This window comes from Symphalangus syndactylus, chromosome X (genome assembly GCF_028878055.3).
Source record: "Symphalangus syndactylus isolate Jambi chromosome X, NHGRI_mSymSyn1-v2.1_pri, whole genome shotgun sequence".
In the NCBI taxonomy this organism is placed as follows: Eukaryota; Metazoa; Chordata; class Mammalia; order Primates; family Hylobatidae; genus Symphalangus; species Symphalangus syndactylus.
Window position 1 is genome coordinate 45870398 of NC_072447.2, and position 17466 is coordinate 45887863.

General features: G+C 36.7%; 1 protein-coding gene across 4 annotated transcripts in view; it reads right to left on the reverse strand.

Moving 5' to 3' along the window:
• Positions 1–17466, reverse strand: part of DMD (dystrophin) — a 2284432-nt gene that overhangs the window by 668710 nt on the left and 1598256 nt on the right. For all 4 annotated transcript variants that reach the window (XM_063634262.1, XM_063634265.1, XM_063634264.1 and 1 more), the window contains exon 51: positions 3558–3790. In XM_063634262.1, coding sequence (XP_063490332.1) covers positions 3558–3790 — 233 coding nt within the window. The remainder of the gene's footprint in view (positions 1–3557; positions 3791–17466) is intronic.

Consider the following 17466-nt stretch of genomic DNA (forward strand, 5'->3'; position numbering starts at 1 on the left):
ACCATATGGAATCACAATTCCTATGACATACTGTGTTTTTTTCCACCTCAGTGAAAAGCACAGTCTGTTCCCTCTGCCTGGATTGCCCTTCTCATTTTAGCTAGCTAGGTAATTCCAACTCATTCTTTAATGCTTGGCTTAAGTTTTATCTTCTTCAGGAATATCTCACTAGCATCCATTCTCTCTCCTGGCTTAGTTTTCCCTGAAGAAAGCCCCAACAGCATCATTCACACAATATCAGAGAAGTTGAAAACTATGAGGTTTAAGGGAGAGAACTCTGGAACCAAACTGCTTGAGTTCACATCTCATCATTGTCTTTCTTCCTCAATCTCAGGCAGGTTATTATCCTTACTGTGCCTCTGTATCTACCTCACAGTGATGTTGTAAGCATTAAAGAATTCACATGAAGTACTTAGATCAATGACTGGCATATCATTAGTGCTAAGTATGTGTTAGCTATTATCCTAAAATTTATCTCTGTCATAGTGTTATTATTTTCTTCCTTCAACCTCTTTTACCTGCACATTCTATGTTGTACAACTTTATATTTCCCAGGTACTTAGTGGCAGCTCAATAGAAGTTGGTTAAAATAATAAAAATGGATAGGTGTTAGCAAAGTTTTTTTTCAGTGTATAAAGCCTTTTTGGAATTTTGCCTAATTTTTCACACATCAAACATTAAAGTTGGGATTGCTTTATTTAAAACTTTACATAAAATTGATACTGATTTCCTGAAATTATAATAAAATCCTCCCCACACTTACTTCTCCTTCTTATTTCCCCTCTCACACACATTTGTTTAATTATTATTTAGGGCCATTTTACTGACAATTTGGTGATTGAGGCTATAAAAGCCAAGAACTGACAATGTCTTTAAGAATTATTTTTTAATATAAGAGGAAGAGGCAGGCAAAGCATCCCCCTATTCAGCAAGCAAGAGAAGGGAGATTAGATTTTTTTATAAATATATAATATACGTACATTACATATCATTATATATAATACGCTATATATAAGATTTTGAAAATATTTTATATATACTATATATAATTTATAAATCCTGTATTTTTGTGTCTCAGAAATGGCTTTGATTTTTCCCCCTACATTTTTTTTTTCAGAGATGGAGTCTCACTCTGTCACTCAGGCTGGAGTGCAATGGTGCGATCTCAGCTCAATGGAACCTCTGGTCCAGGATTCAAGTGATTCTCCTGCCTCAGCCTCCCTCGTAGCTGGGATTATAGACATGTGCCACCACACCAGCTAATTTTTTTATTTTCAGTAGAGATGGGGTTTTGCCATGTTGACCAGGCTGGTCTCAAACTCCTGACCTCAAGTGATCCACCTGCCTCAGCCTCCCAAAGTGCTGGGACTGCAGGCGTGAAAAATTGCACCAGGCCCTCTACGTTAGTTTTTGACCTATATTTAAAGATGATCTCTGTGAGGGGGCATCAAATTAGTAGTCCTTTCTGAAAAGGATAAATTTAGTTAGAGAACTCTGGAGACTACTGAGCACATCAATGACTTCCCTAAATGCTGGACTCACAAACCTGTCACAAGGAAGTGTGGACTTTCTCTCCCAATCTATTATCTGGCAACTTCTGCAGGAAGCTATGTCAATGGTAGAATGGGCTACAGAAGTGGAAACAAGCTCTCATTTCCATATAATATTATGATGTGATATACAGTTTGCATAATACACATGCCATCATTGGTTAGATTTCTAGAGTTTGTGGTGGAACCAAATATAATTACTAACATTTGTTCAATACTAGCAGTAAGCAGTCAGCAAGGCAAAGTGGGAAGCATTTTTCATGTACCAACCAACTTAATCCTGATGACAAACTGCAAGGCAGATAGTACAACTATCCACATTTTATAGCTAGATAAACTTGGGCTCAGGGAGGCAGAATAACTTACTCAAGGTCACACAGCTTGGGAGCCAAGCTTTGAACCCAGACAATGTAACTTCAAAACCTGGGTGTTAAACATTATAAAATATTGTTTCCTTTGGTAAATAAAAGTCCTGGGAGTATTACATAACTCAATATGGTATTGTGAAAGAACATACCTCGTGTTTCTACATGCATCAGTACACAGCAACGATAAAATGCTCAGCATAGTGTCTGACGCAGACTACATCTACATCTACATACAAATCACTAAATAGTAACTGCAGTTACAGTTATTACTGCAGCAATGGTATGTATTACTTGCAGTATATATATTACTGTCTACATATACTGCCTGCAGGCTGCAGGCAGTATATGTAGCAAGTAATAACACAGGCTTAGGAATCAAATGGACTTGGATTTGAATCCTTGTTCTGCTACTTACTGGGAATTTGACATCTATGAGCCTCAGTTACTTTTTCTGAAAAATGTGGCTCTAATTACTTTTTATAAAGCAGACGTAAAACAAATTTGCATGTACATACATGTGGTATTTACATATATTTATATACATCCATATCCAAAACTATATTGTGAATGTGAATGTGTACTCTGCATGCTCTGTACTCAGAATAGGAAACAAAGATCCAGAGATGGCTTGACCACCAACACTTGCAAATGGCACTGAATTCAGGTCTTCTATATTCAAGCTCAAGGCCTTTAAATGCAGGTTGTTTACTATCAAATTACTTTTATTCCTATGGAATTGGTGAAGTTTATTTTACAAAGAAATTCCCCTTACTCTGTCTGCCTCACTTCTTGTTTTTTCAAAAGGTAGTACTTTAATACCTAAATACCTTCAGCACAACTTTGTATTTCTTTAGGAAGGCTTGAAAGCTGTTAAAAGTGAAAAACCTTTAATGTATAACAATTCCAACATTATTTTTCTTAACCATTCACAAATATAAAAGATATATAGTATATTTGATCTAGCTCGGTAAACCATATTTACATCAATGTATTCTAATGTTTCTAGTTGATGTCATAATTTTACCAAATGGATTGCACTGAGGCTGAAAAGTGCACTATTTGTATTAAAAACATGTTCATTTGAACATGGCATTGCATAAATGCCAACTTTAAGATCTAGGGTATTTTTAAATATCTTATGTTTTGTTACTTTTCTCTTTTTAATTTATAGCTCTCTTTCAATTATCCTTATCATTGGAGGAGGAAAATTGGCACAGACAACTTAGAAGAGGGGATAATAATCAATTCCCAGACTATTATATTTGATTCTGCAATATGTTGGGTTGCGTAGTGCCAAAACAAGCAGTTTAAATGTAAATAGCTCAGTTGAGTGACTTATTTGGTATAAAATAGATTTTTAAAATACCAGGTTGTTTAGCAAATTTAACTCAGCCAACTATTCTTGTAAGGTTTCTGCTTTTTTTGTATATTTCCTTTTTAATGTATGGCTACTTTTGTTAATTGCATTAATTTATATCTTTCATTATTCGTAGGCTGAATAGTGAGAGTAATGTGTTTGCTGAGAGAGAAACAGTTGCATAAGAACTGGTGGGAAATGGTCTAGGAGAGTAAAGTGATTGGTGGAAAATCTTCATTTTAAAGAAAAACTTCTGCCAACTTTTATCATTTTTTCTCATACCTTCTGCTTGATGATCATCTCGTTGATATCCTCAAGGTCAGCCACCATCACTCTCTGTGATTTTATAACTCGATCAAGCAGAGAGAGCCAGTCGGTAAGTTCTGTCCAAGCCCGGTTGAAATCTGCCAGAGCAGGTACCTCCAACATCAAGGAAGATGGCATTTCTAGTTTGGAGATGGCAGTTTCCTTAGTAACCACAGGTTGTGTCACCAGACTAACAGTCTGAGTAGGAGCTAAAATATTTTGGGTTTTCGCAAAAAGGAAAAAAGAAGAAAAAGAAAAATTAGAAACACAAGCTAAAGAGCCAATTTCAATAACAATGAGTCAAATTTAATTGAAGAGTAACAATTTGAGCCAAACTCTTATTCATGACATTATACATCTTTTTCTAACAACGTGGACACTTTGTTTAGCAACACATGGTAGAAAATGAAAAGATTCAACCTTTTCATTAATATACATTTAACAATTTTTTAAAAAACGATTTTGCTCATTCTCATGCCTGGACAAGTAATTTAAGTTAAATAGGCCTTCTCAATAACAATCATATACATTGTGGAAGTGGTAAAGAAAACAAAAGTTTTCAGACCTTGTCAGGGAAATAAATTTTACTTTTTTTTTTTTTTTATTCAAGGAAAAAAAAAAAGGCAAAACAAGATGGGATAAGATCTTCTTTCCGATTTAAAATTCCCTTGAATAGGAAGTAAATTAATTTGGAGCTGGACCCTAGGGAAATCAAAGCCAATGAAACGTTCTTGTCTTAGCTCTGTATTTTATACTGGGAGCAGTTTATCACATTTTTTTCTTTTTATTTAAGATTGTCAGTAAACTGGCCAGCAGCGAAGAAAAACCAAGATCCAACATTTTCTTAAAAATGCAAGCTAGTAGTTTTTCTATTTAGACATGAAATATTGTTTCAAAGTCATTAAATAAATCTTAATATGAATAGTGTTGGACACTGTAGAGTAAGTCAGCCTACGGTAATGGTTAAGATGCGTAGTACTAGAATTAAAATGCCTGGTAGACAATCCTGCTCTCTGCCTTAGGAACTCTGGGACCTTGGTTAAGTCACGTAACCTCTCTAAGTTTCAGTTCTAACATTTGTTCAATACTAGCAGTAAGCAGTAAGCAAGGCAAAGTGGGAAGCATTTTTCATGTATTTACCTTAAAAGAAGAATAATAATAGGGTAAATGTCATAAGGGCAGTTGTGTAGATTCAATGAGTAGTACAAGCAGTACATGTATGACAATGCCAGAAACAGCAGCATAATCATCATCATCACAGTAATATTATTACAGTACCTGACACTATAGTAGGTGATCAATAATGTTAGGTATTACTGTTTTTATAAACACTTGGCTAGTAAGAAACACGGTGATGAACAACTGTGGTGAGAAACTGGAGATAAGGCTCCAAAATGTGAAATACTTGGGGAGTAGTCAGTCAAAGGTCTGTGTGTGGCCCTATATTGATTGAAGAGGGCTGAACTTGCTGGTGTGAATTGATACTAAATACCAACACACAGCTGGGTTATCAGAGGTGAGTGGTGAGGTGAAGGAATGCCTAATCAAGTTTGCAGACAATAGACTCAGGAGCATAATATAACCAGAAGATTGGTGGCAAAATTATTGGACTATGTAGTTCGGAATAAAAGGTTTCAAGGAAAGCTGCAAAAGACATCTCAACAGGAGACTCAGAGGCATGGACAACCAGTGAACTATTCTAAGAACATTTAAAAAAAATGAGACATTGAATTTTCATTCTGAGGTAGCCAATCATTAATTTTTATGGCTATGTAACTCTGTTTTTAAGGTTGTCGCCTCATTACAGAAGAAGATGAGTAGAATGGAAGAATGTTTCTTGTCTCTCAAGCTTCTCAGGGACACCAAGCGTTTTCTATGAGTGAAGGAACTAATTTTGATCAATGCAGACAGAAAAAAATAGTGTTTTAATTGTCAGAGAGAATAAAAAAATTTATGTCACCAAATAATGATTGAAAGGCAGTAACACTGAGGCGATAAAGAAAAAGTTTTGTTTCTCAAAGCTATCTGACTACTCTGAGGCTCTTTCTAGAAAGAATTAAATGTAATGTAAAGAAGGAATAGTGTTTTGTGTCACAGTCCAGGAGAAGAACTCATGGAAGCAAAAAGATCTAGAAATCTTAAAAGGGATTCCAGGAAAGGAGCTAAATATCCAGAGAGGATGCATGCGTGAGGATGAAAAGAGAGCTAAATTAAAATATCACTGTAGGAACTAACTGCAGAACACCAGGCTGACTGGCAAATGTGGATGGAGTGTTCCTAAAATAGATACACAATGTATACTGAGGCAATATACAGCAATTTAGGAGGATTTCAAGCTTATGGGAGTGTCAGAAAATGCTTTTTTAAAAAGTGACTCATTGAAAATTTGACCCTCAAATAAGAGCAGAGACATGAGATTTTTTTTTCTCCAGACTTATTTCTGACCATGAAAGAAGTACCTAATGAGGTGGAAATGATCATGTCACACTAAATTTCAATAGAGTGAAGGATGAGGAAGTAGAGAATTAATCAGACTTCAACAAGCAGACCACTGTTTCCTGAAAAGCACGTTTGGAAAAAGACAGAAAGGAAGAAGGAAAGAAGGAAGTCAGGGAGGGAGGGAGGGAGGAAGGAGGAAGGGAGGGAGGTGGGGAATCTATTGAAAAGCAAGGCAAGACAAGGCAGGAAGGAAGGAAGTCAGGAAGCCAGGCAGTAAGGGAGGGAAGGAGGAAGGAAGGGAGGGAGGGAAGCTATTGAAAAGAAAGGCCAGGGCCTGAAACTCAAAAAGAGAGAATGGTTCATGATGACTAAATATGCCACTGGGATCATAAATTAGCTGAAGCATATTCAGAGGAAGATGGAGAGGTCTAGCAATGCAGACATCTCTGTGCCAGTCATGGGCAGATAATCTCATCTACAGACCCATCAGGCCAGTATTTCTGGTCTTGTCTTCTCCAGCATGCACCACCTGAAGAACATCTATCTGTACACTGCTGGGAAAGGGAGGGGAAACCTTATCAGACTTTCTCACTGCTCTATCTCTTGCATCTTGCACATGTCCTGGAGTATAGGAGGTGCTCAATTGATTCCCTTTGAATCTAAAGAAAAGTCAATGTGCAGTAAGCTCTTTAGTGAACTTAGAGGTCTTCTACATACAATGAGTACTAAAATTTAACAAGCACCCATTAGAATGGAAGAATGGAGGCGAGAACACAAAACATGCCTAGGTTTTTACTAGTTAGGTGATTTTAGCTGTTTTCACAAGAGGATAATGGAGGAAGACCCGCTGCTTGGGGCAGACAATGAAAGATCAAATATTAAAGAGAGAAAATACAGCCAGTCAATTTATTTGCCCTCAACCCCACACACATACATTTTTTTTTCTATCAAAGGGAAAAAGCAGGAAATAGCTCTGAATCAGAAAGCGGGGTGTAGAATATTTAGGCTTTCTAGGACCAGATTGTTGTATTTGAATCCTTGCTCTATAATTTTTTTTTTTTAGCTGTGTAACTATAGTCACATGACTTAACCTCTCTGAATCTCCATTTACTCCTCTGTAAAGTGGCGATTATAATAGTACTTCCTTCATAGACAATTGGCCTTACTATTTCCTAAACAGACGATCTTGGAAAAGTAATGTTCACTGACATTGGAGGCATCTTGAGGTAAGGAATTATACCATGCCTGCTACACTGAACATCTTGACCCTCAAGAGTTTTCACCTGTGTAACTATGAAAACAGTACCAATCTAATGGAATTGTGTTACGGATTTTATTACATGATACATGTAAGTCACCTCCTAGGATTGTTCTGACTGTAAGTACGCTATGTGGATTTTTTTCTTCCTCTTTTTCCTGCGTTTCTCACACAATGGTTATTGGCTCCTCATGTTCTACATTCGTATGGGATTTTATGCTCTGTACTCTGAACCAGACTTGACACTCCAGCCTTACCTCCCTCCATTATTTCCAGGCTCCTCCACACCCCTGCCTATTCTGCATTCTCTCATGAGCACAGGCCATTTCAAACTTTGTGTCATTTCATACGCTTTCTATACTTCTTGAAAACTTTTCTCTCCTGTTTCCAGACAAAAATCTCATTTTCTCTTTAAATGTCAACTCTAGATTTCTGTGTTTTGGGGAGGACCAGAATAAGAAGTGTGTAATTAAAATATCTCTATGAGGAACAGAATTACACCTTTCTTGTGGGTCCTAAACACTTTTTAGTCTTTAACATTTTCTTACTTAAATCTAGTTATCACCAGGAAGGACAAAATCTTGCACCACTATTAGGTTTTGGAGGATTTTGAAAATGTCTAGAGGATAGCTGATAGTAGTTGAGAGTTGGATTCTAAAGTCAGAAACTTTGGGTCTCAAGGAATATACTTTAAAACATAAAGAAGCAAGAGGCTAATCTTCATCGACCTCTCACACATTAGAGCCATTTCTGTTCAGAAAAACATTACTTAAAATATTTTATGTTTTCTAAAAAGACTTGCCTCTAGATTCATGCATGTATATATTTTTTTCATTTTTTAATTAAAGTGTTTCAAAGGAGAGAAGTTTTGAGGTCCTGAAATATTTATCTTTTTTTTTTTTTTTTTGAGATGGAGTGTTGCTCTGTTGCCATGCTGGAGTGCAGTGGTGTGATCTCAGCTCACTGCAACCTCTGCCTCGTGCGTTCAAGTGATTCCCCTGCGTCAGCCTCCCGAGTATCTGGGACTACAGGCATTTGCCACCATGCCCAGCTAATTTTTTGTATTTTAGTAGAGATGGGGTTTCACCATGTTGGTCAGGATGGTCTCGATCTCCTGACCTCGTGATCCGCCCGCCTCGGCCTCCGAAAGTGCTGGGATTACAGGCATGAGCCACCATGCCCGGCCTATTTATCTTATTTTATTATATATATCACATTGGTTCTTACTGCACTTCAGATGCCTTTACCTTTATCTAACACATATGAGGTTCTTTCTTTTCCACCATGTCATAGTACTAGAAATATATGCAAATCACCTTTTTCAGTGAAGTGTAGGCTGGTCAGATTTGTTAGTGGTTTTGCAGAGTCTGAGTAACCTGTTCACAGTTCTAAGGGTCAGGCACGGTCATATTGTTGTGCCAAGGATATTTCCTGTTAACTCGATATTTTAAAAGACTGAAAGAGAATTTGTTTTGCTAAGAGTGCCTGAATCTGTAATCTAGAACGGGTAAAGAGTTAGGATAGATAAACTATTACATAGAATTTTCAATGATGTTCTGGGCTGGGTCTCCAGTTGTCATCCCTAAGGAGCACGGGAAATGGTTTCCCCTCCAGCTGGCGGAAATCCTTTCCTGTGTATCCTATTTAATCTTAACCCCAAGTCTGTTCATGCCTGGGCATTCACCCCTTGCCTTATGCCCCTATCTTGGGTTACAAGAAGCTGGCTCTGGTATTAGCTGGTTCAGATCTCAGCCTCTCTAATCACCTCAGAGACTAAGGGTATTCTTCTCAAGTCCATTGGAGGAATTGTCTTTTCCTGCCTAGGGTCCTTACTGAAAATAGTCTTTCTGATGTTATGCTATTAAAGGTTCCTCCCGTAACAGATTTGGGTGGGTTTTATTTGTTTGTTTTTTGCTCAATCACCTTCTGCCAGAACCAGATGTATTGCAATGTGCAAAATTAAACCGTATATCTAGGTAGACAGATAGATACACACATTGTGTGTGTGTGTGTGTGTGTGTATGTGTATGTAAAGAGAGACAGACAGAGACAGAGAGAGCAAGAGAGAGAGAGGGCATCTGAATAGTCTGAGGACATACTATGTAGCATAATACCTTTCTCATGCATTCATTAGAAAATTAAAATTACTCTACTAAAATTGTGGTTTTCCCTCCATAGTTAAGCAGACAGAAAATCAAGCTCAAAATAGCTGAAATGAATTGAGTTTGGCACACCAGAATGGTAGCACGAATAACAGTAGGTGTAATATACTATTGCAAACTGCAGCTTTGCTCTGAGTATTTTGTTAATTAAAAGGTGTTGGCTTTGGGAAGGAACTCTTATTTTTTTCAAGTGTTTGAAGAACATTTCTCTAGTCTGAAAATTTAATTGGTTTCTGGGGTACATGATTAGTCAGACTAACAGCTTTACTTAGAGCTTTAAAGAAGCTACTAAATCTTTTAAAACATACACACAATGTGTTTGGCATATTTCCTTTGAAGTATTCACACATGGTTTTCCTGTAATTCACAGGTCTCCTTTGGTTGATAAGAAAGCAAGAAGCACATACTCTATTTCTAGCTTTGTTGTATGAATGTGGGTAACTTTTTTTGTTTGCTTTACTTTTATATTTGAAAAATCACTCAACTTACAAAATAAGTTATTGGGCTCACATTAACAGTTCTATGAGGGAATATCTAAAAAGTGCTGTTAAGTATTCCCTTCCTCCTTATCATTCCGTTTCAACAGAGGACAGCAATGTTATATGTGGTCAAATTGCATTACTGGTTAGTACTATGGGGTATAGGAAAGATTGTTGGCAACTTCCATCTCACTAGTAGATAAAATAACTCTCCTCCATGTAAGCAATATTGGAGAATATTTTCTTTTTGAATCTTTGAAAGGACGGCATTTGGATTAATGAATTATGTAAGAGTTCAAGAGAACCTCTTAAGAAAATTTGAAATCATGTCTAGATTCTAAGACAATCTATTGCGTAGGTAAGGAAGAATTTCACGTCTCCCCTCTAAATATTTACAGTCTGCACATACAAGTTGGAAAATTAGAAACAAACACTATGAACACATAAACACTTATTTTTGTCTGCATTCTTTTCTGTCGCTCTAAAGAGTAAATAAAATATATGACCCATGTATCATCAATAATTCTTATTTTAGAAAAATAAATGCTTGTACCCTACATAGGCAAGGCCAGAGTACTGGAACTCAAGGATTCATGATAACCATTTGTATTTCTGGATTTCAGAAAAAAAAAAAAAAGTTAAGTTTGGGAGCCATGGATTTTTAAAGCTTAATGGTGCTATTTGCTTACATTTTAATAGATCCTTGCTATTAAAAATATAATTCAAATAAATATTTGCTACTACTTACAAGTAAGATAAATTGCCACCAACACTGCCATCATCCCCATCATTTACTCTGTGATTCTTATGTGCCAGGCAAGGTTCTTCATAAACCCTCTTTTATTTCACCTTTACCAAACCATCTTCAGGGTAGATGTTATCGTCCTCTTTTTACCAAGGTAATGAAACTTGTTCGGGATCTCACATTAACAAGTGATGTTTCCAAGACAATGTTCTTAACCACTGCACATATTTCTAAGAATCACAGGACATCAGGTATCTTTCTTACATGTCTCATTCAATATGCGAGAATTGTTAATCACTCAAATACTTCTGACTCTAAGAGCTATAGCTTATAATATATGGTATCCATGAAATATATCTAATATCCATTTTAATTTGGGAGAGAAGATCATTTGATATAGCTATAAAAATATGGATTGTAACAATCAAGCGCATCTAGCACCCACTCACAAATATTACCCTTGAGAAATATCTCCAACCTGACTTTAAACGTATCCTTCCTTCACCAATTTGAATAGAGAAATAATCGTTGCCTTTTCCTGTTTTAGTTTGCATCATCTAAGTGCCCTTCTATAACCAACATTATATGAATTCATCTACATGCGCTCAGTGAAAAGCAGGGCTTCTCAATCTCAGCACTGTTGACATTTTTGTCCCAGATAATTCTTTGTCGTGAGTGGCTGTCCTGTGCGTTGTAGGATCAGAATTGCTTGTCAGTATCCCTGGCCAGAGCTCCCTCCTAGATGTTCGACCAAAAATGTCTCCTGACATTACCAAATGTCTCCTGAGGAAAGAAAAATTGCTTATGGTTGAGAATGTCTCAATTAAAAGGATTTTCTATCTCTCCCTATCCACCCACCTCTCAAATAGCTGCTTAGAATTTGTGCTGGACATCATTTATGCCTCTCCAAGTTTGTTTTTTCTCATTCCTCAGAAGTGGAAGTTAAGAGAAATTGTTAAGGGCTTCTCTTTCCCACATGATATTGGGCAGGCACTGAAGTATCCATAAGTAAACCACAAACTTACGGCTGCCAAGGAATAATAAGTAATATTACACAGGAAGTGTCTTAGTGACAAAAATGACAACATCTCTGCTGGAGAGTAAATGTCCATAGATTCTCTTTTTGCATCTACACTTTTGGCAAGAGATATTCCAGATTCTCCCATTAAGAGCCGTAGTCTATTTCTCCACTCCTTGAATATGGATTGGTCAAGTCACTTGTTTCGGGTAATGACGTGTCAGCAAACATGACATAAGCAGAGGCTTAACAATGCTTGGGTGTTGGGCTATGCTTGGAACTCTTCCACCACTATGGAACTATGCTAGCCTGATGAATAATTACAGGCAAGTGATCCTGTCACCCACACTGTCTCAACTTATAACCAAAAAGTTATACCAGACTTATGAATGCCACATGTGGTCATCAACCACCAGCTGACCATGAGTGCATGAATGAGCACAGCTGAGTCTAGCAAAAGAATCACCTTGATGAACCAAGCCCCAAGCAGAATCAAGAATCATGAGCTAAAAAGAAGAGATTCTTATTTTAAGTCTCTACATTTGGGGTAGCTTGTTACACAGCAATAGATAGCTGATACAGCATCCATTTTTACCTATCAAACACTACTACACAAAACAGGATTTAAAATTCCCTTCCCATTACCACAGAAATTAAAAGAAAAATGCTTATCCAGCAGAGAGAACATAGCTGGAAAAGAGAGAGTCTTTAAGTTAAAATGTGGAATGGAATTCCACAGAGAATGGAAGATTCACATAGTCAGTCTCTAAGGTCAATAAATCAGGCAGCCAGCATTTGACAGGATATTTGAAGAAAGTAACACTTTTGGCAGAAATTCACTATTAGTGCACCAAGAGCTTTGTATATGAAAAAAGTAGAGTATGTCATAATAAGAGCCAAGAAGTAGGCACCCCAGTGCAGAAGACAAGGGAAGAAAAAGCCAGATGAAACCATAATAAAGACCATGCTATTGATGAAGGGTGGTCATCAATTGTAAAAGTGATATCAGAATAAAATCCATATAACCATTTGAGTATAACCAGCTAGAGAACATTGTGTAGTTCTTATTACAGAAAATACACTGCTATTCTACCAAAATTCTGAGCACCTTAAAAAATTCCCGAATTAAATAATTTATTCTGATTTAGGTTTGCTTATTCAATTTTTTAAAATAGAGTTCCTCCTATCTGAATGTTAGAGACAAGACCCTGCAGTGAAAACTCAGCAAAATGAGGTAAGCAGTGTTTTCTACAAAATTCAGTCTAAATCTCTTACTTGTTTGGGAGAGCTACATTTTCACCTTAAGTAGCAAAATAATTAGCAATGTGTTTTGAAAGTTGTTATATAATGAATAAGATCCTCTACCATGTGTCAGGCCCTCACAAGCCTCATCCACCAGAGGAGATGATAAGCTATTTGAGATAAGTATCAGAATCACCTTTTCCTTCCTCACAAGACCAAAGGTCTGAAAAATAACAGGCTCTCAATCAAAATTTGTTGTTGTTTTCACAATTAGAATGAGGTACAAGTTGCAATGTACTAAGCAGAGTCCTTAAGTGCAATCTCACTCTCTCTCTAAATATATATATGCATATGTATATATAGTCTAAATATACAGAGAGACAGAGAAGTTATATAAATTAATATAACAGAGTTATATAACTGTGATTTACAGCTTCCTCAGAGTTTCAGTCTAGAACTTCATCAGGGAGAAGAAAGAGGAACCATTAGTGCAATGTAAATGGGACAATATTAAATAGTCTTAAAATGTAGATTCTTTTGGTTCAAATCAATTATAATATATTTGCACAGAATTTGGACAGCATACAAATGTCTTTTTAGTCATTTTCTCCATTGGTTCCTCATCATATCAATTTATAGAACAGGAAACTAAATTCAGATAAATTAAAATACTTCTTCAAGATCAACGTTTAGTAAATTAGATGAAAGGTTCTGAGCAATCTGTATTTCAAGAAGAAAGGCTCTGAGTTGAGTAATTAATAAGGAATTCATCAAAAACAATTAACCTGATTTTAAAATGGGCAAGGATTTAAATAGACATTTCTCCAAAGAAAATATATACACAGCCAACAAGCATCTGAAAAGATACTCAACACCATCAATCATCGGGGAAATGCAAATGAAGGACAAAAACCACAATGAGATATTAGCTCACAACCATGAGGATGACCGTGATCATAAACAGAAAATAACATATGCTGGCAAGGATGTGGAAAAACTGAAACACTTCTGCATTGTTGGTGGGAATGTGAAAAGGTGTAGCAGCTATGGAAAACAGTATGGAGGTTCCTCAAAAAATAAAAATAGAATTATCATATAATCCAGCAATCCCATTTCTGGGTTTACAGATAGTCCCCAACTTACTAAGGTCTAACTTGTAATTTTTGGACTTTACAATGGTGTGAAAGCGATATGCATTCATTAAGAAACCATACTTCAAATTTTGAATTTTGATATTTTCTGGGGCTAATAATATGCAGTATGATACTCTCTTCTGAGATATTGGGTTGCAGCATGATATTTATCATGAGGATAAATAATTGATACTCTACTATGTACTGTGTTGCCACATGATTTTGCCCAGATGTAGCCTAATCTACATGTTTTGACCATATTTAAAGTAGGCTAGGCTAAGCAATGATGTTTGGTAGGTTAGGTATATTAAATTAATTTTTGACATGACATTTTCAACTTATGATGGGCTGATTGGGATGTAATCCCAGTGTAAATCAATGAGCATCTGTATATCCGAAAGAATTAAAAACAGTATCTTAAAGAGATATTTGCACACTCATATTAACTGCAGCATAATTCACAATAGCCAAAAATTGAAGTAACTAAAATGTCCATTGATTGATAAACGGATTAAAAAATGTGGTATAGGACACAATGGAATATTACTCAGCCGCAAAAAAGAAGGAAATCGTTTCCTATGCTACAACATGGGTGTACCTTAAAGACATTATGCTAAGTTAAATAAGCCAGTCATAAAATGACAAATATTGCATGCTTCCTTTTATATAATGTATCTAAAGTAGTCAAACTCTTTAGAAACAGAAAGTAGAATGGTCATATTGCCAGTGCTGGGGTACAGGGAGCAATAGGAGCTCTTCAGTGGGTTAGGAGTTTCGGATTTGAAAGATGAAAACATTCTAGAGATCTGTTGAATAACAATGTACATATAGTTAACACTACTGGTTTGTACACATAAAACAGTTAAGCTGGCAAAGTTTGTATTATGTGGTTTTTGTTTTTAAACCACGTTTTTAAAATTATACTTTAAGTTCTGGAATACATGGGCAGAATGTGCAGGTTTGTTACGTAGGTATACACTTGCCATGGTGGTTTGCTGTACCCATCAACACTTCATCTACATTAGGTATTTCTCCTAATGTTATCCCTCCCTCTGCCCCCTAATCCTCCAACAGGCCCTGGTGTGTGATGTTTCCCTCCCCATCTCCATGTGTTCTCATCGTTCAACTCCCACTTATGAGTGAGAACATGTGGTGTTTGGTTTTCTGTTCCTGTGTTAGTTTGCTGAGAATAATGGTTTCCAGCTTCATCCATGTCCTTACAAAGGACATGAACTCATCCTTTTCTATGGCTGCATAGTATTCTATGGTGTATATGTGCCACATTTTCTATATCTAGTCTATCATTGATGGACATTTGGGTTGGTTCCAAGTCTTTGCTATTGTAAACAGTGCCGCAATAAACGTATGTGTGCATGTGTCTTTACAGTAGAATGTTTTATAAGCCTCTGGGTATATACCCAGTAATGGGATTGCTGAGTCAAATGATATTTCTGGTTCTAGATCCTTGAGGAATCACCACACTGACTTCCACAATGGTTGAACTAGTTTACAGTCCCACCAACAGTGTAAAAGTGTTCCTATTTCTCCACATCCTCTCCAGCATCTGTTGTTTCCTGACTGTTTAATGATCGCCATTCTAACTGATGTGAGATGGTATCTCATTGCGGTTTTGATTTGCATTTCTCTAATGACCAGTGATGATGAGCTTTTTCTCATATGTTTGCTGGCCACATAAATGTCTTCTTTTGAGAAGTGTCTGTTTATATCCTTCCCCCACTTTTTTGATGGGGTTGTTTGTTTTTTTCTTGTAAATTTGATTAAACCACATTTTTTTTAAAGGGAATTCACAGACCAGGCGAATTGTGGACTTTTAAAAATTCCCTTCTGAGTTAAGGAGATTTAAAAGAGATTTTTTTGGAGTACTATAATAAATATCATCCTGTAAATTCCAATGGTTCTGATATATTAAGGCCCAGTAGAAAATAATTGATTTATTTTATGTCCTTACTACTCCTACTTGCATTCTCATTGCAATCTTTGTGGGGTAAGCAGAATATGCCACTGCCTCTCTGTAGTGGATACTGTAATGCTTCATCAAGATCCTCTTCTGGAGTCGATGCACCCACACCACAAATATTATTCCTAGTATTTGTGGTGTGGGTGCATCGACTCCAGAATAATAATATCTGCAAAAGGATCACAGCTGCATTTCTCTCTGGTGCCTGCTCTTGGCTAGGGCAAAGATACAAAAGTCTCGCCCATTTGCCTCAATTTAGGAGAACTCTGAAAGACCACCCCAGCTCCAGTGTCCCTGTCACATGGGCTGAAGCCTCAGTAGCAACTGCAGTATGGGTGAGCTTTTCTCTGCCCAATACTGCCTCCTTTACTTCCTTATAAATAGCAACAATACTTCTCAATAAACTTTCTGTGTGCAACTTTTTGTCTCAGAGACTGTTTGCAAGGAATCTCATCTCTGACACCATATCTCTGGCCTATTTACATAATAGTTTGTTTTTAATACATAGAAGTAATATGATTTTTTCAGGCATTCGATAGTAGAATATTTTTTAAAGTTAATTATAGGCCAGGCGCTGTGGCTCATGCCTGTAATCCCAGCACTTTGAGAGGCTGAGGTGGTAGAACACGTGAGGTCCGGAGTTCAAGGCCAGCCTGACCATTATGGTGAAACCCTGTCTCTACTAAAAGTACAAAATTAGCCAGGAGTGGTGGCGCATGCCTGTAATCCCAGCTACTTGGGAGGCTGAGGCAGGAGAATCGCTTGAAACTAGGATGTAGACGTTGCAGTGAGCCCACATCATGCCATTGCACTCCAGCCTGGGAGACAAAGCAAGACTCAGTCTCTAAATAAATAAATAAAAAGTTAATTATTTATTGGTATCACATGTTATATAACTCAATTGAATGCTCTAAAAAATGACAAAAAGTATGCTGAGGATTGTTGGCATATTTATTGTTTAAGGGCTTATAAAGTAGTTTTATACTCCTTGGGTATATTTGAGTTTCAATTTATCATCAGAGTTGCTGTTTCTTATGTGAAATATGAACACTTCCTGTAACTAAAAGACCAATGAACTTGACAAATTCAAATGCTGAAGTCTTGAACTCTGTCTTCATAATGACCTTGGAAATGTAACTGCTATCTTAAGTTGGTTTGAAGTGACTGTGTTGAGCTAAACTTGGGTTTTAAAGTTCTAGGTCAGTAAACATGTTATGAATTGCAGGTATGGAAAACACACTAACTGAAATAGTGAAACTAGCTATATCAAAATCAATTTATGTTTTTATTTAACTTGTAGAAAAGCACACTCTGCCCAGAAGTGCAATAACTACCAACCATACAAAAGAAACCAAAATCAAGGGTAGAAAACAGGTAACACTTATGGAGGAAAAATTGCTTGTTAGAAGCACAACAAATAAAAATTTGGTG